The 26,867-nt window shown below is 41.9% G+C and overlaps 1 protein-coding gene across 2 annotated transcripts in view; it reads right to left on the reverse strand.

Moving 5' to 3' along the window:
• Positions 1 to 26,867, reverse strand: part of ATP9B (ATPase phospholipid transporting 9B (putative)) — a 249,056-nt gene that overhangs the window by 167,134 nt on the left and 55,055 nt on the right. For both annotated transcript variants that reach the window (XM_075270907.1, XM_075270906.1), the window contains exons 7-8: positions 24,258 to 24,309; positions 3,798 to 3,892 (exon numbers count right to left, since the gene is read on the reverse strand). In XM_075270907.1, the coding sequence (XP_075127008.1) occupies positions 3,798 to 3,892; positions 24,258 to 24,309 (147 nt within the window). The remainder of the gene's footprint in view (positions 1 to 3,797; positions 3,893 to 24,257; positions 24,310 to 26,867) is intronic.

Genomic DNA, 26,867 nt, shown 5'->3' on the forward strand with positions numbered 1-26,867 from the left:
TTGGGGGCAATAAGAATGCATTATACTTTATGGGTTCACAACATTGCTTAACATGTCAAGATGCTTTGGCATCACGCAATGCAAAGCTATAAGGTATGTGATCTGGGAGAATTAATATATGGGGTCTCATCTGGCATCTATAATAAAGGGATTATCCAACCAGGTAAATTACTTTTGAAAACTGTTAAAGTTTTTGGGAGGCCGCTCTTGCTCTTGTAGTTCAGTACAGGAGCATACTGCACAGGCATCGGAGGTTGGACCGAGACGGAAGACAGAAGAGGCGGGAATGCAGCTGAAAATGGAAGAGTCGCTGGAGTGAGCTCTCTGGCAGCAGTGGGGACGCCCCCCATCGCTGTTTGAGCGCTGGGGCCCACCCTCATTGCTGCAGAGAACTCATTTGTATACCGGTTAAAACGAGTATTTCTAAGGAATGGCGCCGCGGAGACCACATCTAAGGGTAAGAGACGAATAGCCTTTCTTAAGGCTATTCCGACGTGGTAATTAGAAAAAATGTTGGTAGAATCCCTTTAAAGCTAAATCTAGTTTGACTCTGTTAGTCCACCTTTTTGACAGAAAAAATGCACAGTTTTGTTTTGTTGTTTACCTGACTCAATGAAACTGTCCACTGTCTATTAGAAAACTCTCTTCCATCTTCTGATCTTATGATGGATCAAAATAATGAAAAACAAAGTGTGTGTAGTCTTCTTAAACTGCTCAAAACACTAAAATATATTTTCCTAGCCCTGTTCTCAGTAAATATGTTGAGATGGACATTCCTTATTTGGATGGGCACTCCACATTTGTAGAAAATATAAATTTAAACATTTTTACAAATAGAAGTACCGTATATACTCGAGTATAAGCCAAATTTTTCAGCACAGTTTTATACTCAAGTCAAGCAAAAAAAAAAATTTTTTTTTTTTTTGGGAGGGGGGGTCTATGTCCAGCCGCAATAGAAGCTTTAAAAAAATATAATAAAAAAATAAAGTAAATAAAAGTTCTAAATCACTCCTTTCCCTAGAATACATAGAAAAGTAGGAAATGACTGTGAAACACATACACATTAGGTATCCCTGTGTATCTGCAGGAAGTGGTTAATAGGAGCACTGCAGATACCCTATATTCAGCCAGGCTGAATTCCAAGTGGGGTGTGGGGGGTGGACAGTCCTCAAGCTCAGAGAAGGGGCAGACAGACAACCAAACCCCCCCCCCCTTTCCCAGTATGTACTGCACCCAAAAACTTCGACTATTTTAATTTTTGAAATTTTCCAGTAGCTGCTGCATTTTTCCCCTCGGCTTATACTCGAGTCAATAAGTTTTCCCAGTTTTTTGTGGTAAAATTAGGGGCCTCGGTTTATATTCAGGACGGCTTATACTCGAGTATATACAGTAATTAAAATTTGTCCAGACTTTATAAGAGTTTCTCTAATCATCTTAGGGTTAGTTCACACGTGGAGGGTATAGGTGGATTTTGGCACGGAGAGTGACGCAGGGAGCCGCGTCACTCTCAGGTCAAAACCCGCCTGCCACGACTGTCGCGGGTTCCGACAGTCGCGGCTTCCCCCAACGGAGTAGGCTCAAATGAATGGGCCGACTCCGGAGGTTGCTGCCGCGAGGCGGATGCCGCAGCTCAATAAGCCGTGGAATCCACTTAAAGAAAGCCTGCTTCTTCAGCGGATTATGACATAGATTACGCGCCATAATCCGCCCCCTCTATGCCCATGTGAACTAGCCCTTATTGTTGACAACAGGTACGAAAATAAATGCAGGAAATTTCTACAGTCTGGCACTTGTCAGAAATACTGCCATTATTTCTTTATTGTGGCCAGGTTATCTTCTCATATCTAACCTAAAAACCTCGACATAAACATGTCCACAACAACAAAATCATATAGAACTACCAAACATAATATGTTACCAAAATGAAATACCCCCCCATTTATTATGTAAAGATGTATTATTATATTAATACATTATATATATATATATATATATATATATATATATATATATATATATACAGACATATATCAGACAACAAAAAGTTCCTGCATTCATGATCACATCCATTGGCAATCTATCAACACAACAGACTGTCACCACTAAGGCTTGGTTCACTTCTGCATTCGGTATTCTGTTCAGGGATTTCGCATGGGGACCCCCCCCAAACAGAATACCGAATGCATTGACAAGCGGTGTACTTATGAAAGCACATAGACTCCATAGATTATAATGGGGTCCGTGTGTTTTCCGTGCGCTGTCCGCACGAGTCATGCAGAGAGAAAAGTACTTCATGAACTACTTTCCTCTCCTCAAGACTCGTGCAGACAGTACTCGGAAAACACATGAACCCCATTATAGTCTATGGAGTATGTGTGCTTTCATAATAACACAGTTTGTCAATGCATTCGGTATTCTGTTCGGGGGGTGTCCCCATGCGAACTCCCTGAACGGAATACCGAATGCAGATGTGAACCAGGCTTAAAATGGTTAGAATAAAATCTTTTAAAATATTATTTATATTTGCAAAAATGTTTATCTTTTATTAATATGACCAATATGCATAGACGTAAGTTGATGAAGGGAAGACACAACCATGTTGATATGATATCACTAGGAGAGGTAGAATGGCGCTAGAATAGCTTGTGTTAATATGTTACATTAAATAAATTTATTTTACTATTCACTATTCATTGAAACCACTGGCTGAGAAGAAAATACCGTATTTTTCGGACTATATTATATATAATAATATATTATTAGTGCTCTGACTGATGCACAACTAAAAAAATTACCCCAAATGGTTTTACAAAGCTTACCGTATTTTTCGGACTATAAGACGCACCTAGGTTTTAGAGGAGGAAAATAGGGAAAAAAAATTTTGAAGCAAAAACTGGTAAAATATTTAATATATGGGAGTTGTAGTTTTGCAACAGCTGCAAGGCCACATTGACCGGTGACCCTGCAGCTGTACGGGGATGCAGAGAGCGTTTTTTTTGCGGGGCCAGCTGTAATTTTTAGTTATACCATTTTGGGGGATATCTATTGCTTAGATCACCTTGTATTGAAAAAAAAACAGGAGGTGATTTAGAACTTTTATTTATTTCATATTTTTAAAGCTTTTTTTTTTTTTTTTACTATTTTATTCCCCCCCGGGGGCTTGAACCTGCGGTCACTTGATCGCAAGTCCCATAGACGGCAATACAACTGTATTGCCGTCTATGGGACATTCTGTCTATTAGTATTACGGCTGGTCATAGAGACCAGCCGCAATACTAACATAGCCGTGACAGGCCGGGGAGCCTCATTAGGCTCCCGGCTGTCACCCGAACAGGTCGGCTCCTGCGATATCGCCGCGCAGGAGCCGGCCTGCAACTTTACAGGTACGGGGCCGGTGGGGACCGGCCCCGGGGGAGAAGGGGCCGCTGATACTGACCCGGCATCCGCTGTACTAGAGAGGCGGATGCCGGGGAGGGATAGACGCCGGGGCCTGAGACATCGCTACGATCCTCTGCCCTGCATGAAGCCAGCGGCGGGGGCACGGAGGAGCCCCTGCCGCTGCTGGCTTCATGCAAGGCAGAGGAGCGCAGCGATGTCTCAGGCCCCGGCACCTGTAATGGCGTCTATCACTTGCCGGCTTCCGCCTCTCTATTACAGTGGATGCCAGGCGCCACCTTCAGACTATAAGACGCACCCTTCTTTTCCCCCAAAATTTTGGGGAAAAAAAGTGCGTCTTATAGTCCGAAAAATACGGTACTCCAAATGCTACAAGAAGACTGATATCTATTATCACTTACACCTAACGCCGGTAGTCTCTGGGTACAGCTTACTGCAATTTTCAGCTTCCAGTCTGTCTCACCATCTAGTTGGTCAGTTCGAATGAAGCATGAACCTACAAAAGAAAAGAAAAAAATAAACTAGTGCAAAAAATAAACAATGATTAAACCACAAACATATTGAATGTTGAAGACAACTACATAATATTAGATGAACTTAATAATATGCTTTAAATAAATTATTCTGTAAAAATGTTACAGTCTTATATATTTTAACCCGTTCATGGCTGCAGACCATTTTTTCTGAGGTAGATGAGTGTAAATTGGCACACTGCCCATTTTTTGCACCACCTTGTTCTTTCTGCTCCTTGCTGGAGTTATATATGAAGTCTATGACAGTTCCTGACATTATTTACATTAGGTGCATGAGACTGTAACTGATCTATTATGAGACCAGAGACTTTTAATAATTTAGACGTGCCTTGCTCCACTTGGATTTTATTAGGAATCGCCAGTCTTAATAAATTCCCTGTAATGTTTTTTTTCAGGTCCTGCTGTAAGGTAACTTACTCTATTAATAACACAAGTCCCAAATCATTAAACCAAGTCTCGCTTGTATTGTGATTCCAAATATATGTCTGCTATCTAATCTGACAACAACGATATCCTGCAGAATCTCACATACTGGAATATAGGGGTTTAGACAGGTATATTGTTTTCTAGTTTTATTTTGGGGCAACATATCTCAATATTGCCTTTATCATTTTACCATATTTTAATATTTTATACTATTTTGGATTAACTAACATGAAACACACCATCGGTATGTTCCTGGCATGTCTCTTACACATCACTGATGGACTGTTTTCACCATATGTAGATAGGGTATGTACAAAGGCTGTCAGGCTGTCTCTCATAAAAGTCCTGTCCGGATGTACTCTGCTTTTCATGTAGAAATCCTAATCCTATAAATCTATATATCACACAGTTCAGCCTCTATCATATATAGGGCAGCATGAATGACCTGACAGGTTTGCTCCTAAGAACTAAACAATGACAAGATGCGAATATATAGCTAAAGCTAAATACAGATAAAATGTTCCATATTTCAGGTCATTTGTAACTGCACAACAAGCAATTGATGTACCATATATCTATGTATCATGGTCATTTACCTGTGTTTTTCAGTGTCTGTTACTTACTTAAACCCTAAAATGTGTGCTTTTAAGATCCCAAACGGAAATGGGATTTGTACTTTCTGTATCTTATTAAAAGTACTCAGTACACTTCATTTTGTTTGGAGGGGTTGTATCCAAAACAAAAGGCAACAAAAAACAAGGATATGGTTAAATTGTAGATAAAATACCAATTTCCAACATGTTTGACTATAGAAAAAGACCAGAAATAATAGTTTCTTTATTTGCTCTTAGTCAGCTATTGTTTTGCATAATATGATACTATGATATTGCACAGCATAAAAGCGAGAGCATAAAGATATCAGCTCTAGAGATCTAATGTGTCTTGATATCTTCACTGAACAAGATCTGTCATTTCATCCCTTATATCAGTGAACTAGATTGGCATATTACATTCACTTCATTAAGGTTGTTTGCATTTCATGGAAAGGATGATTAAGAGTTTCCATTCATTGTTTCTTTACAATTCCCTCTTATTTGTAAGCTTCCCAGTAACCTTTAGTGTCTGTCATGTCAAGATGAGGTTCCTCTGAAATAACTTTTTAATCACCTTCTTGTAAATTAGGTTTTCAAGCTAATAATTTGTTTTTGCAGAATTTGTGTTTTCTTTGAAGAATAAATGAAATAAGTACAAGGGCAATTTGCCATTTCCTCACTCCTGGAAGATCCGGGGTGAGAGGCTTTTAGACTAAGCAGTGCATATTGAAATTCTAGGTGTCATGTTTTCAGCGCATATTCTACCACAAACTCCTCATCAAATCTGCTCAGAATTTGCATCCAATGCAAGTAAATGGGGATTTTGTAACTTTATTTACATCAAATTTTTGTATCAAAAGTAGATCCTCTGCTCTCTCAGAGTTCCTTGTATTGGCCAGAGCACCTAACAAAATGCTGGGGAAATGTTTGCTATGTCAGGCATATCTAGATGGCAAGAAGAAGTTTGACAGCTTAAAGGGGTATTCCCATGTACATGATCATATCTATATTTGTAGATAATTAAAAATTAAACAGTTTTGCAAATATAAGTAATTAAAAATTCTGCAGTGTTTTAAAGATTTCCTCTAACCATCTTAGTGGTGACAGTCTGTTGTCTTGATCGGTTGCCAAAGGTTACGACCACTAATGCAGAAACTTTCTATGGTCTTGGACTTGTCAAAAACCCAGCCACGATTTTTTTTACTGTAGCTGGGTTATCAGACATGAACACTACATGTATCAGAAGATATCCTGGCCACAATAAGGAAATCATAGCTAATTTTCTGACCTTAGGTTCTGCCTTCATGGTCGTATCCAATGGCAACCGATCAAGACTACAAGACTGTGACCACAAGATATTTAGAGAAAATCTTTAAAACTCTGCAAAATGTTTAATTATTTATATTTGCAGAAATGTTTAACTTTTAATTATCTACAAATTTAAAAGTAATTATGTACATGGGAATACCCCTTTAAGAGATGCTCTTCAGAAAGGCTGGGGTAGGGTTGAATTATACAAGCATGCCATTTCCTATTGTATATCTTAATAGGGAGGTGACAGCTATTAAGGTTTACAGTCACTGGAGACACTACTATTCTGACTAGTACACACATGAGCACTCCAGTCGCATGTTACCACTTTCATATAAGGCTCTGCCTTGGCCGCTTTATGTTTCTTGTCAATGGTTCCTTCCATCCATCAATTTCTTTTAGAATTATAGTATAGATCAATATGGTTCAAGACCAATGTGGCTCTTGTGAATGGTTGACTGCACACTATGACATGTATTGGCCTGCTGCATTTCCTCTCCACTTCAGCAGTTAATTTCATCAATAACTTATCTCATAGACTGTTCCCCTATTATCCAGCAGAAAGACTGTGTCGTACTAAGTTTCTTGTCTCCCATCTTACTACGATCTACGCCAGAAACATTAAGGCAAAAAATTGCTTTCAGACTAGTAAGTACAGATAAAAATCACAACCTTCTATGTCACCAACCTTAAAGAAGGTTTCCGCAACAACTTTCCGGATTCACGAGGATAACAAATCTAGTTGCACTCACATATTGTTCTAGTGTATTATATATTTTAAACACATTATGCGGCATAGGTGATGGAATAAGTAGGCATAGGTTATGGCTAGTTTATCCACTACCCTGCTGTGTGGCAGTGGTGGAAGTGCACGTATAGCCATTATGAGACTGTAAACTGAACAATAAGGTGTTAAGAATATTGGAGATTAAAGAGAACATAAAATTACATTTATATTTGTATATATGAGCACATTTGTATATATGTGCATAAGGTGATATAGAAGAATAAGGCAAATGTAGGACTGAAAGCAAATGGGCTCCAAAGGGATAAATAAACATAACCCAAGCTGATAAAGTACATTTCACATATTTAAAAGGGAATCTGTGTTTTTTTTTCACCGTAAACCGCTCCTAGTATGAGCAGCATCAAGTAATAATCTTTCCTATTATTCCCCTCATTAAACTTTGTTTCTGAAAAGACAAGTTCTAAGATTTTAAAACTTGGTGCAATTTTATCTTTTTAAAGAATTTATGTACCTCTGCTGGTTGATTCCTACAGATATGAGTACCAGGGGGATCCCCACTTATGTCCCTGCTCGTTTTCCCCATCTTTCGCCGCTTGGAACTGAGGTAAGGGCAACTTCTGTCTGGTTTGCTGATAGAGCTGCAGGCTCAGGCGACCATCAGCTTAGACGGTTAGGCTCCACCCAGCGCAATTTTATCTTAAAGAGGACCTTTCACCACCTGGGGCACATGCGGTGTAATACAAAGCTAGAAAGCCGACAGTGCGCTGAATTCAGCGCATTATCGGCTTTCACGTTCTAGTCTATGAACGAGTACTGTCAGGAGGAGGGGGGAGTCGTTCCTCACCGCTCTCACAGTACAGCGCTACAGACTCTACTGTGAGGAAGGGCGTTCCTGACTGACTGTCAGAACGCACTTCTGACAGTGAAGAGCTACGGTACCGGCACCAATAGCTCTTCACTGGGGGCAATGAACGGGAAAGCTGATAGAGCGCTGAATTCAGCACACAGTTAGCTTTCTAGCAGTGTATAAAACTGCATGTGGCCCAGGTGGTGAAAGTTCCTCTTTAACTAGTCCATAGGGACAGGGAGAAGGTTCATCTAGTCATGAAGTCATATTGTGAAGATATTGTGTTATACCAACCTGATGAAGAGACCTGAGCAGTCTCGAAAGCTGGCAATCTGTCATCATTTTTTGTTAGCCATTAAAAAGGTATCAACTACTGCGGACTCTCAATCTTTACATTTCATATCCACTGGCTAATACGGTACAAAGATAACATTCTCCTTCTATTGTAGTTCCTTAGGATGGGCTGCTTAAACAGAGTCTGTCAGATTCAAAATGTCTCACAAACCAATTGTGATGCTGTGTAGGGGCCTTTAATAGGACTAGAATCATACCTTTGTCACCACAAAACAATGAAGCAATTCGGAGATAATTCTATGGATATGCAAATTAGCCTCAAGTGAATTGGAGCAGGACGAGAATGCAAGATTTGCCCACAGAAGACTTTGACATAAGCAGACATTAGTCTTTGATCATGAAGGTATATTTCTAATCCTATTAAAGGTCTCTACATAGCACTATTACTGATTTAGGTTGGCCTTTTACACCTGACAGACTCCCTTTAAGAAAAATAACATTAAAAATAAAGTTAGAATCACATATATTATCAAAACCTTTACAATATCCCACTCCCTGCCTACTCTAACCCAGCTCCGCTGTCTTATTGCTCACTCACCCACCCACTATATTGCAGAGATAGCGCTGCCTAGATTGCCTTAGGCCCAGGTTGATGCCCTGGAACAACCCTTTACACCGGGGGAGTTTAGTATAATAATGGCGCTTCTCTTAGGCAAAAGTCCCAGGGGAGATGGGTTCACTGCCCAGTTTTATAAAACCCTATGTGATGACATACTCCCCTTGCTCCTCAAACTGTATAATGTAATCTCCCCAAACACCTTCTTCTCACAGTCCTTCTTACATGCTCACATTATGGTCATCCCTAAAGGAGGGCAAAGAACCTCAGCTGTGTTCCAGCTATCAACCAATCTCATTGATAAATGTTGATGGCAAAATGTTTGCTAAAGTCCAGGCCAACAGGCTTATAGGTAATTTGGGCTCCCCAATCCACCCAGATCAAGTAAGTTTCGTTCCCACCAGGGAAGCACGTAATAATACGCTGAAAACCTATCCCGCTGTTCATCATGCCAAACACCACGCTCAACCTTTAATGCTCTTGTCACTCAATGCTGAAAAGGCGGTTGACTAGGTTGGTTAGGGACTCCTGGAGGCCTCTCTGCTAGGACAGAGCATGATGACTCGTGTTAAAAATTGGAGTCAATGGCATACTTTCCAATCACTTCACAGTGTATAACGGCACTAAACAGGGATGCCCCCCTTCCACTTTGCTGTATGCTATTTTCAAGGAACATTTCCTGACTTCTCTATGTAAGAATCTTGACTTCCACAGACTAAAATGCGGCCCTCTAACTTTAAAGTGCTCTGGCTTCACAGATGTCTTACTCTACATTTCCTAGCCTTCAGTTTCTTTCCCAGCGATCATGTCCTTCTCGTTTCAATGGCAATTAAAAGCCAAGATCCATTAAGTATTTGGGTCCTCAGATCTCGGATGACCATTCAAACTCGTACTTTAAGCTATGCCCCTTGCTCCATTCTATTAGTCGAAATCTCCCGACTGGCCCCCAAAAACTTTTCCTGGCTTAACAGTATTAACATTCTTAAAATGAATGTCCTTTCCCACCTCCTCTACCTTTTTCAAACGATCCCTACTCCTCCCCTTGCACGTCATTTTTCCACGAGATTTATAAACTTTTCCATAGATTTGTCTGTTTCAATTGGAACACAACGATCGCTTTCTCTACTTTAACCAGTAGTAAAGTGGATGTAAGCCTTGCATTACCAGACTGCCTGGCCATGCCCTCACATACTGAACACTGACAGGATAGAGATACCAAACTCTAACAGGGAATATAAAATCCCAGGTACGTTCACCTGTAACACACCTAATGTAGTGTATTTAATAATGTGCAACAAATGTCCCACTGAAAATCTGTATGTTGGAGAGACTGGACAACAACTTAGAATGCGTATGAATTCACATCGCCATACAATTAGAGAACGAAGAATGGACCTTCCCGTATCAAAACATTTCTGTAATGAGGATCATAATATCACCGATCACATGAAAATTTTGGTTTTAAGAGGGAATTTCAAATCAAAGCGAGAACTTATGAGTGTAAATTTATGACCCTGCTTCAAACACTGGAGAAGGGGCTAAATCTGTCACATGGTTTTATGTCATCTTACAGAAATCACTGACCTGAGACCCTGAGAACTGATAAAAACCTGAAATGTTTGCATTGTTTCTACCAATTACTAATGACCCACTACCCCCCTTCCTACTGGAATTCTATCCCTATGTGCCCTTTTGTACATAAATATGCATCCTTCAGAAATGGTTTTAAATTTACTTGAGAAAGGAGCCTAGAGTTCCGAAATGTTGTAATCTGTCATCATTATTAGTTAGCCATTAAAAAGGTATCAACTACTGAAGACTATCAAGTTTTTTGTTTTTTTATATTTCCTGGCCTACTTCATGGCAGTTACCAGAGCGCACATAATCGATAAGCATCCTAATAAACAGATTAAACTATGGGTGGAGATGGAGAATGTGATGCTGAACATCTCCCTACCACTTCCTCCCATACATTGCACTTCAAGTGCTGAAATCTTGTAAGCTGTTCCTTTGTAAATCCTCTCTCTTCCAGCAGGGTGGCCCTCTCACTCCGATCACATATAATTTTGACTTCCCTCCCACACTTCCCTGATTTGCTTCCAACGCATCACCATTGTTGATGAGTCTTATGAGTCTTTTGTATCGCACTACCTAAGAACTCCAAACACTCATGGGCAATATATACAACTATAGCAATTCTACTTGGTTAATAAGCACAGGATGCACATACACAGAGCTCTCTCCCCTTTGTAAATCTTCTGTTTTTCCTTCACTCCTCTGAAGAGAACTCTCTCCCTTCTGTATAAGCTCATTGTGGACCCTTTTGAGGAGTCTCGCCCCCTCTTTTTTTAAAAAATTATGAACTTAGGAAAGGCAATAAACATCTGATCGGTGTGGGGGTCCAACAGCTGGCCCCTGCATGCATCAGCTGTTGGGGGCCACTTCCAAAGCCAGTACTATACACAGCACAGAGTTGGAATCAGTTGGCTCTAGTCCCTGTGCTGTTACTACAGCTCCACTCCTATTTCAACCATAAAAAAAAAAATCCTGGCCAACCTGTTTAACTACCATTAAATAACGTTTAAATAAATGTACAGGACCTATCATATGCCAAAAGCACACTCTGAACGCTAGCAAACTATAGCAATCTGTGGGCATGATGACAGGTGCCATATAAAGTAATCCAAACATAGGGACAGGAAACAGAAACTACAGTCAGCCATTATGCATGTCACATAGTCATGTTCTCAGTCACCTAAACTCCACAGAACTAATCATATAGTCTGTTCAGAATATGACTGTATGTAGGACTATAGCTGTGTAGCTATGCCTTGTATACATTTTTCTTGCAATATGTGATATGAATATAAACAGCTTTATTTAAAAAATTTGATAGTGAAATAAATAAAACTGCACAAAACTAGTCTAAAAAGTCTTAATTTCTTCTCTTCCAAATCTAATTAAAGCTAAATACGGTAACATACCTCTATGTCTTATTATTATTTTATAACATAACCTCTGTGCAAAGTGGAAAACCTAACTTAGGAGAAAATATGTTGCCTACCTTCTCTTTATCTCTAAAGACTTGTTGCCAATAAATTTTTTACAGCGGCGAACATTAGCTACAACAAACGCCAGTTAAGCCTCAGCAAAACTGAATTATTAAATCTGCCTGCCTATATCCTGTTACCGTCTACTTATGAATACTTGATTTTATTTTGTATAATTGACAAGAGCTGTCAGGAAACCATGGTTTTCATGGCAATCAAATTAAGATCAGCAGGTATGAGTGTCACACACCAGAGTCCATGTCATGTGCCGATACATTCATTGATAAAGTTTTGTGAAATAGGGCACATGAACATGTCATAAAAGGCTACAAAACTGCTTAGGACCAGTAACTGTAAAAATAGGGATTAAAAATAATCTCACAAAATAAAGGGTATTGCAGACATTCACTACATATATCAAGTACCGTTTGCAAAACATTATAATGGCTGTGGATAAAAGTGCTAAACAGCATTGGAGAGGCTAAGTGACAAAGGAACAGTATAGGGCACATCCCAGAAAGCAAAGTCAGCTTTGATAGTAACTGATAAAAAGAAGTGTCATATACAGCAAACATTGAAGCTATAATGTCATCGCCTGGGACAAGAGAGCAAAGCATATTGACATTTATAAGAGATTGATGAAAAGCAGTCCTAAAGCATTCATTTCTCCTAATACCACGGACAGAACTAGGTTCACTCAAGAGATATTTGATCTGAATTAGGAAACTGATGAAGCGATTGATTAATTGGAATTTAAGCCATCAGTCACCGGATCCATCAACAGCTTCATTTCCATTTTAAACAATCAGCTGCTGGGCCAATAGGATGCTGCGTATTAATACACTTTCAATATGATACCACTGAACTCATCACAATTCTTTATTGACAAGAGCGCAGATGCTTTTAATCCAAGCTTGATCACACCGCATATATTTGAGGATTTCTTTATTGACGTTTGTGTTTAAGCAGTATGTTGTCGTATTAAATACTTTATGGAATATATCTAAATGCAGCCATGGTACGCTTTAATTAAAGCGGATACGTGTCCCAAATACTACAACACTTGTTGAATCCGCAGGACGCACATATTGGCAGGCTGCAAACAAAGATTCATTTGTGTGCAAATTGTGGCCAGAATTTTATACAGACACAAACATGATGAATAAAATACTGCTGTAGGACCTAATGCAATTTAAAGGCAATCTGTCAAATGTTTTTTGCCCTCCAAACAGCCACCACTTGTTGTCTGTCTCTCTCTTATCCTTGCTTGCAAATAGCAGAGTTTTGTTAAAAGAAAATGTTAATCCTTGCACTTGCTGTTTGCCTATTACCTTTTTGCAGTCAAGGAATGGAGACACTTGGGAGAGAAGTAAAGCTGGCCATGCCCTACTTACACCATGCCTGGTGTGACCGATTTCCCATGGTAGACGTCTGCAATTCTGCTCATGGACTTTTATCTTCCTACCATAGTTCTCTTTGACAAGGCTTGCGACTTCCGATGCAGGCACACAGGAGCTGGGGGTACTTGTCCTAGTTTGATCAATAAACTGCACATGTACCAGCAGCCACCAGCTTGTCAGAAAAGAAGACCTAGTGAACAATGGGACATACACTGACTGACATCATGGGCTGACTTACAGTAGCTTGTCTTCAAGGACATCAATGAAGCCAGAATGGGCAGGATGCCCCACATATACATGTACACTCTGCTCAGTTAAGCTTTTATGAGTTCTAGGTGAGGAGATGGGAGTAAGCCACTGCCAGAAAGCTCTGGAAAAAACTTATGACCCTTAAAGGGGACCTTTCATGTTCACATGTGTTTTTATATCCCTACAAAGTCAACAGTGTGCTTCCCCATTCTGACCCCCGGGGGAAGAGATATCGGTGCATTTACCGATAGCTTTTCACTGTCAGAAGGGCATTCCTGACAGTCTAGCTGGGAACGCCCGTCCTGACAGTAGTGTGTGTGATGCTATATTGTGAGGGGGCGTTCCTTACCACCCAGCAATGACGTCATGGCTGGGCAGTAAGGAACGCCCCCCCAAACAGTATAGCATTACACATAGTACTGTCACGACGGGCTTCCCAGCTAGACTGTCAGGAATGCCCTTCTGACAGTGAAAAGCTATCAGTAAATGCACCAATATCTCTTCCCCCCAGGCACAGAATGGGAAAGCACACAGTGTGCTGAATTCAGTGCTTGTTCTAGAGAACATGAAAGGTTCTCTTTAAGATCAAAGGATTGTGTATTCAGCCTTACAAATCCTCATTTGATAATGATGGGGCCGAGTCAGGAGGCCTTCATACTCTAAAAGGAAGTTTCCAGGATAAATGGGAAATCTATGGACATCCTGAGAAAGTATAAAATAAAAACAAACAAAAAAAAAAAAAGTGATCCTCATCCATCACTAATCCTCCTATTTGGGCTGAATGTCTTCGGTTCCCTACAATGCTAGGACTGACTGTGCCACAAGTGCTGAAGTTCACAGATGGCTACAGCTTGTCATTGGCCTCAGCAGTCACATGTGCGGTCTCCAGTGCTGCACAGGACTGCTGAGGTTAACAGCTATCACAGCATTCATTTCAGTGTTCATCACTTCAGGTCTGCAAGTCCTGCCACCAAAGGGGGTTCAGGAGGGGATGTATCACACTACCCTAAGAGAGTACTGGGGGTAGCTGGGTTTCACTTTACTTTACAAGGTTTTATTCAAGCAAACGTACTAAAGCCTACACTCTTACTTTGTAACTTGTGCTGTGGATCCCTCTGACATACCTTTATGCTTTACCGGTTGCTCTTTGAGTTATTTCTTTGTATGAAGCTTATATAAAAACATTTTACACTGAAAAAATTACTTCCATAGTAAAATATAAACTAAACGAAACAACGATAGTCTGGTAATACCTGATTCTGACAAAGCTAAAGATAAATAAGGGACTCATACTAACCACTTACCGGTATGTTCCAGCTGACTTTGTCTGTCAGTACACATACAGCTACCACGATCTGAAGATAATCACTGGTATCACTTTCCTGTTAGCCGCTTTACATAAAGGCTCACTTACACAAGTCTGTATTAGATCTGCACTCCCTCTGTTACATTCTTTTCCCTTTCCAAAATAGATTTTCTGAAAAGAAAGTTTCCCCTCACACCATTGTAGTTAAACATTGATGAGCTTTTATGGCAACCCATTCTAAATCCATATGCAATAAAATGGAGTTGACCCCTTCCAGACACAGTTTGCCATAGAACATGTTTCCACTGCTCCAGAGTCCAGTGGCGGTATGGTTTACGCCACTCCATCCTCCGCTTGGCATTTGCCTTGGTGAGGTAAGGCTTGCATTCGGCTGTTCATGCACTGAAACCCATGCCATGAAGCTTCAGGAACACAAGAATGGTGCTGATGTTAACACCAAAGAAGGTTTGGAACTCTGCAGTTATTAACTCAGCAGAGTGTTAGTGACTTTTATGCATTATGTGCCTCAGCACTCGGCCATCCTACTCTGTAACTTTTTGTGGTCTGCCACTTTGTGGTTGAGTTGCTGTGGTTCCTACTAGAGATGAGCAAACACTAAAATGTTCGAGGTTCGAAATTCGATTCGAACAGCCGCTCACTGTTCGAGTGTTCGAATGGGTTTCGAACCCCATTATAGTCTATGGGGAACATAAACTCGTTAAGGGGGAAACCCAAATTCGTGTCTGGAGGGTCACCAAGTCCACTATGACACCCCAGGAAATGATACCAACACCCTGGAATGACACTGGGACAGCAGGGGAAGCATGTCTGGGGGCATAAAAGTCACTTTATTTCATGGAAATCCCTGTCAGTTTGCGATTTTCGCAAGCTAACTTTTCCCCATAGAAATGCATTGGCCAGTGCTGATTGGCCAGAGTACGGAACTCGACCAATCAGCGCTGGCTCTGCTGGAGGAGGCGGAGTCTAAGATCGCTCCACACCAGTCTCCATTCAGGTCCGACCTTAGACTCCGCCTCCTCCGGCAGAGCCAGCGCTGATTGGCCGAAGGCTGGCCAATGCATTCCTATGCGAATGCAGAGACTTAGCAGTGCTGAGTCAGTTTTGCTCAACTACACATCTGATGCACACTCGGCACTGCTACATCAGATGTAGCAATCTGATGTAGCAGAGCCGAGGGTGCACTAGAACCCCTGTGCAAACTCAGTTCACGCTAATAGAATGCATTGGCCAGCGCTGATTGGCCAATGCATTCTATTAGCCCGATGAAGTAGAGCTGAATGTGTGTGTTAAGCACACACATTCAGCACTGCTTCATCACGCCAATACAATGCATTAGCCAGTGCTGATTGGCCAGAGTACGGAATTCGGCCAATCAGCGCTGGCTCTGCTGGAGGAGGCGGAGTCTAAGGTCGGACCTGAATGGAGACTGGTGTGGAGCGATCTTAGACTCCGCCTCCTCCAGCAGAGCCAGCGCTGATTGGCCGAATTCCGTACTCTGGCCAATCAGCGCTGGCCAATGCATTCTATTAGCCCGATGAAGTAGAGCTGAATGTGTGTGCTAAGCACACACATTCAGCACTGCTTCATCACGCCAATACAATGCATTAGCCAGTGCTGATTGGCCAGAGTACGGAATTCGGCCAATCAGCGCTGGCTCTGCTGGAGGAGGCGGAGTCTAAGGTCGGACCTGAATGGAGACTGGTGTGGAGCGATCTTAGACTCCGCCTCCTCCAGCAGAGCCAGCGCTGATTGGCCGAATTCCGTACTCTGGCCAATCAGCGCTGGCCAATGCATTCTATTAGCCCGATGAAGTAGAGCTGAATGTGTGTGCTAAGCACACACATTCAGCACTGCTTCATCACGCCAATACAATGCATTAGCCAGTGCTGATTGGCCAGAGTACGGAATTCGGCCAATCAGCGCTGGCTCTGCTGGAGGAGGCGGAGTCTAAGGTCGGACCTGAATGGAGACTGGTGTGGAGCGATCTTAGACTCCGCCTCCTCCAGCAGAGCCAGCGCTGATTGGCCGAATTCCGTACTCTGGCCAATCAGCGCTGGCCAATGCATTCTATTAGCCCGATGAAGTAGAGCTGAATGTGTGTGCTTAGCACACACATTCAGCTCTACTTCATCGGGCTAATAGAATGCATTGGCCAATCAGCGCTGGCCAATGCATTCTATTAGCTTGATGAAGCAGAGTGTGCACAAGGGTTCAAGCGCACCCTCGGCTCTGATGTAGCAGAGCCGAGGGTGCACAAGGGTTCAAGTGCACCCTCGGCTCTCCTACATCAGAGCCGAGGGTGCGCTTGAACCCTTGTGCACACTCTGCTTCATCAAGCTAATAGAATGCATTGGCCAGCACTGATTGGCCAGAGTACGGAATTCGGCCAATCAGCGCTGGCCAATGCATCCCTATGGGAAAAAGTTTATCTCACAAAAATCACAATTACACACCCGATAGAGCCCCAAAAAGTTATTTTTAATAACATTCCCCCCTAAATAAAGGTTATCCCTAGCTATCCCTGCCTGTACAGCTATCCCTGTCTCATAGTCACAAAGTTCACATTCTCATATGACCCGGATTTGAAATCCACTATTCGTCTAAAATGGAGGTCACCTGATTTCGGCAGCCAATGACTTTTTCCAATTTTTTTCAATGCCCCCAGTGTCGTAGTTCCTGTCCCACCTCCCCTGCGCTGTTATTGGTGCAAAAAAGGCGCCAGGGAAGGTGGGAGGGGAATCGAATTTTGGCACACTTTACCACGCGGTGTTCGATTCGATTCGAACATGGCGAACACCCTGATATCCGATCGAACATGTGTTCGATAGAACACTGTTCGCTCATCTCTAGTTCCTACGTGTGTTCACCTTTCAAGAATACCACTTGCAGTTGAACCTGGAATAACTAGCTGGGAAGAAATGGCATGAACTGAATTATTACAACAGTGGAATACTATTATAGTACCATGCTGGAATTGATCACTTTAGAACAACCCATTATTTCACAAATGTTTGTAAAGGCAGACTGCATGGTTAGGTACTGAATTTTGCACACCCGTGTCAATGCTATCTGGGGAAGCTGAGTGCTTTCACTGTTAACTACAGCTCTGCCGGCAGGACAATCAGTTCAGCTAATTTCAGTTTCCTGATGAAGTCCTGTCTGTTACCTCTCTATGTAACCCCACAGATAACACTGAGTTTGTTCTCTTGTAACATGGTAAGTGTTCTGTACAAACCTGTGTAATGTAATATACATTTATAGTACATATGATTTGATCTGCATTTATACTATAAATCTAGTAATAATAAAAATGTATCTCTCATGGTAAAGGCAAGTCTATTAAAACAGCACTGATACTTCATAGTGTCCTGTTCATAGGTAAAAGCCCTCCCACTAGCTTGCAGGAGTTAAAGAAGTACATTGAAGAACAGGCAAAGCTGCTGAGACAGGGAGATGGGAAAACCACACTATTAAAATGAGGTGAACACAGGCCCCATAATCTCATAGTCAGTGGATGTTCCAGCAGCTAGACCCCTACCAATTAGCCATCAACTATCTTTTGGACAGATGATAAGCTGTAATTGTGAGGACAATCCTTTTAAGGTAAGATCACAGAATACAAATACCGTATTTTATGGACTATAAGGCGCATTGCCCATGAGCGCCTTATAGCCCGTCTCGGTTCATATATAAGGCGCACCGGACTATAAGCCACAGTCCGGTGCGCATTATATGTTATTGAAAGCGGCGGCAGGCAGACTTTGCCAGCGGCCGCTTAACCCCCCGCGTGCCAGCCGCTTCTATTGGAAGTGCTCGGCAGGCGAGGAGGGGCTCTATCAGCAAAATCATGCTGATAGAGCCCAACCGTAAAAGTTAGATTAAACTACCCCCCCGTTTTAAAATAAAAGCCTGAAACAGAATGTGAAACTTACCGAGCGGTGCAGGGCGGGCGGGCGGGCATTCAGGCCTCCTCTTCCTCCGATGTTCCGTCCTCTTCCTCCGGCGCTCGCTGATAATGGCCTGGGCGCATGCGCAGTAGAAGCATTATGATATTGCGCATGCGCCCAGGCCATTATCAGTTAGCGAGCACCGGAGGAAGTGGTCAGGACATCGGAGGAAGAGGAGGCCTGAATGACCGCCCGCCCGCCCTGCACCGCTCGGTAAGTTTCACGTTCTGTTTCAGGCCGGCGTGACAGCAGGGCTGCCGGACACTTCCTATTCATTTCTATGGGAGCCGGCATGCGAGCGCTCCCCATAGAAATGAATGGACAGACACTTCCCATTCATTTCTATGGGGAGCGCTCGCATGCCGGCTCCCATAGAAATGAATGGGAAGTGTCTGTCCATTCATTTCTATGGGGAGCGCTCGCATGCCGGCTCCCATAGAAATGAATGGGAAGTGTCTGTCCATTCATTTCTATGGGGAGCGCTCGCATGCCGGCTCCCATAGAAATGAATAGGAAGTGTCCGGCAGCCCTGCTGTAACGCCGGCGTGTACGGCTGTGATACACGCCGGCGTTCCGTAGTGTGAATGCACCCTTACGGTGCCTTTTATGTATGTATGGAAGCGGCACGCAGACTTTGCCGCCGCTTCCATCCATATATAAGGCGCACCGGACTATAAGCCGCACTTACGATTTCTGAGGAAATCGTAGGTTTTTATGTGCACCTTATAGTCCGGAAAATACGGTACATTTCCCAATACATGTAAGGAAGGTTTTGCAATATGAAGCAAGTATTCACCAAAATCTTACTAAAGACAATAACACAGTGCACCATAAAAATAAAAAAATAAAGGCTGGAGTTTGTGACATCATTTACGCCATTCTATAGTGTTAATTTTACCTGACAAAAGACATACTAGCATCCTCAGGTGTAATTTGAAAATTGCCATCTTTAATTGTTTTTACAGCTCTGTGTTATCTCTTAGCAACATTTAATAAGCTATTTGCTCTGTGGCATTATGTAAATTGCATATATTTGTTTTCAGTCCTTTTTTCATCCTTAACAAGATGATTTACTGTGATAAAGGAAAAGTTGGCGTGAAGGTTTTCTCTCTACCTATCTGGTGTTTGAGTGAGGTTACAGCTTAAAACAATGGCTGGATTACAAAGAGGGCAATATTATTCAGCAGCTTAAAATAGGTGTCAAAACATTTCCAGGCTGAGCTAAATCAAATGTTAAAACTGAAATGGGAACTGAGGTAAGGAAACAGATTAAAGTACTTTGGACAGATTGCTGGCAGTTGCTCTTGCCCCGCAGATAAAAGTTTATCTGGCCGTATGTGCAAAAACTTCACTCTAGTCATTTGTCATTCTTCACAGCAAAGCAATGCACTTCTCCACATCACTACTTTTTTTTTTTTTTTTAGATAACTTTCTAAATTCTTAACTCCATACCATAAAGCTACTAAAACATGACGAAATTCACAAAGCACCGGTTATCTTCAGTTGACTCGAATTTTTATTATTGTCTCAAGTAGTCTGTACTTTAGTCAGCAGAGAAAAAGAGAGCATATATATACAGTATGTATTTATTTGCTTACTTGCATAGCGTCAACATATGCCTCAGCCCTAGTGAGCATTGTGAGCCCTATATGGGACAGTGACAGACCATCTGAAGTCCTTATCAGTATGTCTTTGGAGCACGTAGGAAACCCATGCAAACATAGAGAGAACATACAGAGTCCTTGCAGTATGTATACAACCAACATCCACAGCACCAGTAAATACACGACCATAGGTACTTATATGCATATTCATTCCACAGCGAGGGAACATGGCATTATATTGTGGAAAGAGTATGTTTATGCGGAATTACATGTGGAAAAATCCATATCATATTAAAGTATAGTCAAAATGGATGAGGTATTTTTCTTATTCAAAAACTAATCCTCACACTGCGGAAAAATAAATAAATCAGCAGCATAAACTGACCCGTGGGGCAAATTTGGAATCTGCAATATATAAGCTTATGCTGCAGGTTTTCACTTCAGAGTTCACCCTTTGGAATTCATAGAGTGATATCTACCAAATCGATGCAATTACATTAAGAATTCCCCACCAAAACCAAGGCATCTGGAATACAAAGCACATCAGTATCATATCTGAAAGTTGGCCATACACCTTCAACCGCTGTCAGACAAACATTCATTAGGTCAACAGATATTACACCAACCTCTCTATACAAACCTATTCTTAATGGGGAGGTAGGAATTAAGTAGCTGCCATGCACAGCCTTTGGGTTCTTTTCCTCCCCTTGTATTTTGGCATAGAGGCATGTGTGGAGCTCAAGATCTGCTTGCAATCTGAACTGATAGCTTTTACAACTGAGGCCCAGGGCACCATTACAGTAGAGGCCTAGTGAAGAATACTCCAAGTGTATCAGGCGTGCATCTGGGACATGTACAGCATGACCTCACCCCAGTTTTATATAGAAGACGAGGCATTATGTATCAGGAGGACTTGATAGAGATGCTGAGACTCCCACAAAGAGAGCATGGGCTTAAGAGCCAACACACTACTCCATTGCTCTACCACAAGCAGGTCAACATTATTCTCCTTCATTTGGTCTTGGAATTTTGGGGATGCTCATGGAGCAGGTCTTGAGATACAAAAGATATCAACGCTTTAGAGGATTCCTGGGTCAAACTGAGCTCCACCACTGCAGCCTTCTGTATCATAAACTTAAAGGGTTTGTTCAGGATAAACTAAGAAATAACCCCTAAACTAAACCCCCTTCCACCGCCTAACTTCTAATTTTGTTCAATCAAAAAACATGTATAATTACCCATATCCCTGGAGTAGTCATGTGACCACCCCAGGGACACTTTCACCGCTTCAGAAATGGAACTTCACCATTACTTCCCCCCTTCCCCCCCAATTCCCATCAATACCTACCAAGCCTTCATGTATCCAGAAAGGCTCCTCCCCTCTTCCTGCCTGCTAATAGTGGGTGGAATAGGTTAGCTAGGGACACGGTGGAGGGGCTACTAATCGGCGAGATCGCTAGGCTAGGGAGACAGGGGCGGGTGGGAGGGACTAGTAATGGGCGGGATCGCTAGGCTAGTGAGACAGGAAGGGGAGTGTAAGGGAGTGAGAGAGGGGGCTGAGTGAGAGGGAACTTGTGTAGAAACTATACAGGAAGCTAACATCTAGTAAACAAATGCAGCAACCAGAGAAACCCTGAAATTACTCCAAACACTGCTAAAGGTATATGGGTTAATAAGTAACACTAGCACGAACAGACTAGCACTAAGTAACAAGTAGCACTAACAGACCTTTCTTTAAAAAAAAAAAAAAAAAAAAGAAAAAGATTTTCTGCCTGGAAAACCCCTTTAATTGATCATTACTGAGTGATGTAGAAATGTCTGGGCTAAAGGTATTGGGCTTGTAGTTGGCTAAAATTATAAATGTAATCTCCCTCCTGTACAGAAGCAATGGTGTCAATACCATTTGACTTCCAGAACCCAGGATCAGGTCCATGGACAAAGTAAGGTCATCACAAGTTGATATCAATGTGGAACTGTGTAACCTACCAGACCCATGATGTTCTTTTGCCTGTTCTATACTTTATATACCACCTCAGGGAATGGAAGTTGGCTAGTAGGCTCTCTCCCAGCTTCTAAAAGCACCGATCAGGTCATCGCTTATATCGCTAGTTTCCCAATAATTCTCATCTTTCTTTCGGGACCCATACCCACAGGTGTTGCAACTAGGTAGCAATGTAGTAGATACATGTTTTGAGAACAGCAAGACTCCTGACCTACATGCTACTCTGTAGGTACTCTATTTCTACGGTGCTGTTTCTTCTACATAAAGGAGCAGAGGAATATGATTTATGTTGTCCAAATTCACAGTAAGATTCATACTGGAGTGTGTGAAATTTTTGTATAAAAAAACAGTCACACATATGCTTCCAAGGCATCTCACTCAGCAGACAAATAGGCCAAACTCAATACGGGTGAAATATATTGGTATCTCAGATCCCAGAGAGCCCCCACCAGTTGTAATCAGAAGGGGTTGAGAAGCCATTGCGAGGGACAGAATATCTGTATAAAACAGACATTAGTTAATTCAGCCATTTTGTTCTATATCTTCCATGTTTTAACCTTTGTATGTACTTCCTTGGCATAAAGAGGTAGAATTTTCTGTAAATGTTAATTAGTGCAGTTTCCCATCAGAATATCTTGAGAAACCTTGAAGTCTTTGAGAGTGTTCTGGCAGGACATGTTGTGTGGAGCATTCTCAGAGACTACTAGCTATAATGAGTATAATGATTTAATGTTGTCAGGTGCTCAAGATGGCGGACACGGGCATTTATGTGTTAACCCCTGGGTGCACATGCTCGTCATATGTAAACACCCATTATGTTCTCTGACCAATTATAATACATATTCTTATGTGATGTATTTTGTGACGCTTAAACTGGCATAAAGCCATTATTTCCTTTTATAACCCTTTGCTTGCTTGCAATAAATCGAGATCCATTTTGGAAACAGAATCATGTGTCTGTCTCTGTGCATCTCCCGAGCTCGACATTATACCACACCTACTTTTAATTCGGCACCTCACGGCATACCTGGAAAATAGTTGGGGTATTCCCCCGACACTATAAGTCGGTAAATATACCTGTTGTCCTGCCCCGATGCAGTCTCATCCCTATAATGGAGTGATCTGAAATATTACATGTCAGGAAGGTTATAAACTTTAACATTCGTTGTCTGTAACTTGAGCTGTCAGCTTTATTAGGTTTTGCTGCATTTACTGTACAGTGACAGATATTTAAAGAAGGTTATCCACCGTGCTAATACTGATGATCTATCCAAAGGACAGGTCATCAATTTTATATCTTTGTGGGAATATGTGTTTTAGAAACGGGACTCTTGAAAATCAGATGTTTCTGGGAATTGCAGCTCCAGGTAATGTTTAATGCTGGGAGTTATGCTGCTCACCCGCCATACAACATGTAGTAGTGAATTTAGGTACTGCAATCCTGTCCCATAGACTTCATTGTGTCATCCCTGCACCTAAATCCGCTGTTACACATTTCAAGTTGAGAAAGCTGAGTGGCTCTTGGCATGTAGATATTGCCAGAAGCTGTGCTGTCCACCTGATCTTTGTGGGTCCCAGCTGTCGGACCACTGCAGATCTAAAATTGATAATAAGGGCACTGAAAGATGAATCCCCCCCTTAAATATCTGTCACCATACAAAAAACACAGCAAAACCTAATAAACAGACAATTCAAATTACAGACAACAATTTTAGGAGTTCATGATCTTCACTCCTAAAATCAAAATTTAGAAAATTGCTCAGCAGTAATAAAGCTGACACTCCCTTCCCCTTCCCAATTAAAACAGGGACATTTTCATCCAACTTCACATAACTCCATTCAATAAAGCCTCCAACTATAAAGGTAATTCTAATTCATAAGTTGTATTTTGTTCCAAAAGGACATTTGACATACCAGTTTTCTCGGAGGTCCTCAGAAACACCATGTCAGCTGGGATTCTTTGATTCTGTAAATAAATAAATGTACGCATAAAAAAAATAATTCCGATTCAGATATGCTCTATGGTATTAGCATCCAAAGGTTGCAAGCAGGATTGAAATGCAATTAAAATAGGATTTATCTCAGCACTTTATATTCTGCATTTGCAATTTACAAATCAATATTTTAAAAATTATACAATAAATAAGTAACAGTTAAGCCTCTCCGGTACCTCCAATTGGTGAACCATCTGTATACACTATGAATATTAATGCAGACTGGAATTATTTCATTGTGCGGTGTAAATGCCGCTAAATTGTAATAGTAACCATCAGGCACTGGTATAGCACTGGGCTGCAGGGAAAATTATATCACCGTGTTTATTACAAATAATTAGGTTTACTTACGATTATTACATGATCAGATTTGGTATAAAATACCAAATGGCTTAAAAATATTCTGGACTTTGCTTTGTATTGCATTAATAAGCATAAAACCTGATGAAGCTAAAGGGGACATAAATTATTGTATTCCAAATGAAATAACAATTCCTCTTTTACTATAACTCGGTGTTGTGGCGTTCCTCTGTTATCCATTCTAGATATTTATGATAAGGTGACAGCTTGGAGTTACCATGCTCTCTGTCAAAGGGGTGTGTTTATACAGGAGCGATGATATACCACCTTCAAAGAAAACCTGTTAAAATTAAAATGTAGCTGTAGATATAGGCACGAAGCTTTAAAGGAAAATGAGCTGAGAAGATATATGAACCCAAGTTTGAAATAAAGAAAAGACACAAGCACACAAAAAACTAATAAGTTGTTCTCCTTCTGTCACCCACCACCTGTACTAGATCCAAGGATCTCCCCCAGACAGAGATGGCCATTCTAACCAGCCCGTCGAGTCTATTTCTGCCCCTCGCTGATATGCTACTCTCCCCCAGTAGGCCACACTGAAGAAGATGGCTGATGCTACCATAGATTTTAAAAAGGCCCTAAGAAGTGCCTCCTGGTCTCCAAAGGCCCTCAGCCTCCTGAGCAGGTAGAGCCTGCTGTGACCCTTTCTGTGCAGCACATCCAGGTGATCAGCCCAGACCAGCTTATTATTGAGGAGAACACCCAGGTACTTATAGGTGTTCATTACCTCAATGCCTGTCCCCTAGATGTCCACTGTATTTGGGGCACTCCTCCACTTACATGCAGTATGTAGGGAGGACGCGGAGGCAAGCGGGAGGGAAGGGGGTGTGGGGCCACATGGCAGATCATACACACCAGCAAATTGCTAAATATAAGTGGCTCAGTGCCAACACCAATCCGCAGATGAAGTCCCAGGCAGAGTCTAGTATATATATATATATATATATATATATATATATATATATATATACACACACACAGTGTGTATATATACACTCACCGGCCACTTTATTAGGTACACCTGTCCAACTGTTCGTTAACACTTAATTTCTAATCAGCCAATCACATGGCGGCAACTCAGTGCATTTAGGCATGTAGACATGGTCAAAACAATCTCCTGCAGTTCAAACCGAGCATCAGTATGGGGAAGAAAGGTGATTTGAGTGCCTTTGAACGTGGCATGGTTGTTGGTGCCAGAAGGGCTGGTCTGAGTATTTCAGAAACTGCTGATCTACTGGGATTTTCACGCACAACCATCTCTAGGGTTTACAGAGAATGGTCCGAAAAAGAAAAAAACATCCAGTGAGCGGCAGTTCTGTGGGCGGAAATGTGTTGTTGATGCCAGAGGTCAGAGGAGAATGGCCAGACTGGTTCGAGCTGATAGAAAGGCAACAGTGACTCAAATAGCCACCCGTTACAACCAAGGTAGCCAGAAGAGCATCTCTGAACGCACAGTACGTCGAACTTTGAGGCAGATGGGCTACAGTAGCAGAAGACCACGCCGGGTGCCACTCCTTTCAGCTAAGAACAGGAAACTGAGGCTACAATTTGCACAAGCTCATCGAAATTGGACAATTGAAGATTGGAAAAACGTTGCCTGGTCTGATGAGTCTCGATTTCTGCTGCGACATTCGGATGGTAGGGTCAGAATTTGGCGTCAACAACATGAAAGCATGGATCCATCCTGCCTTGTATCAACGGTTCAGGCTGGTGGTGGTGGTGTCATGGTGTGGGGAATATTTTCTTGGCACTCTTTGGGCCCCTTGGTACCAATTGAGCATCGTTGCAATGCCAAAGCCTACCTGAGTATTGTTGCTGACCATGTCCATCCCTTTATGACCACAATGTACCCAACATCTGATGGCTACTTTCAGCAGGATAATGCACCATGTCATAAAGCTGGAATCATCTCAGACTGGTTTCTTGAACATGACAATGAGTTCACTGTACTCCAATGGCCTCCACAGTCACCAGATCTCAATCCAATAGAGCATCTTTGGGATGTGGTGGAACGGGAGATTCGCATCATGGATGTGCAGCCGACAAATCTGCGGCAACTGTGTGATGCCATCATGTCAATATGGACCAAAATCTCTGAGGAATGCTTCCAGCACCTTGTTGAATCTATGCCACGAAGAATTGAGGCAGTTCTGAAGGCAAAAGGGGGTCC

Source organism: Leptodactylus fuscus, chromosome 4 (assembly GCF_031893055.1).
Source record: "Leptodactylus fuscus isolate aLepFus1 chromosome 4, aLepFus1.hap2, whole genome shotgun sequence".
NCBI classification, from domain to species: domain Eukaryota; kingdom Metazoa; phylum Chordata; class Amphibia; order Anura; family Leptodactylidae; genus Leptodactylus; species Leptodactylus fuscus.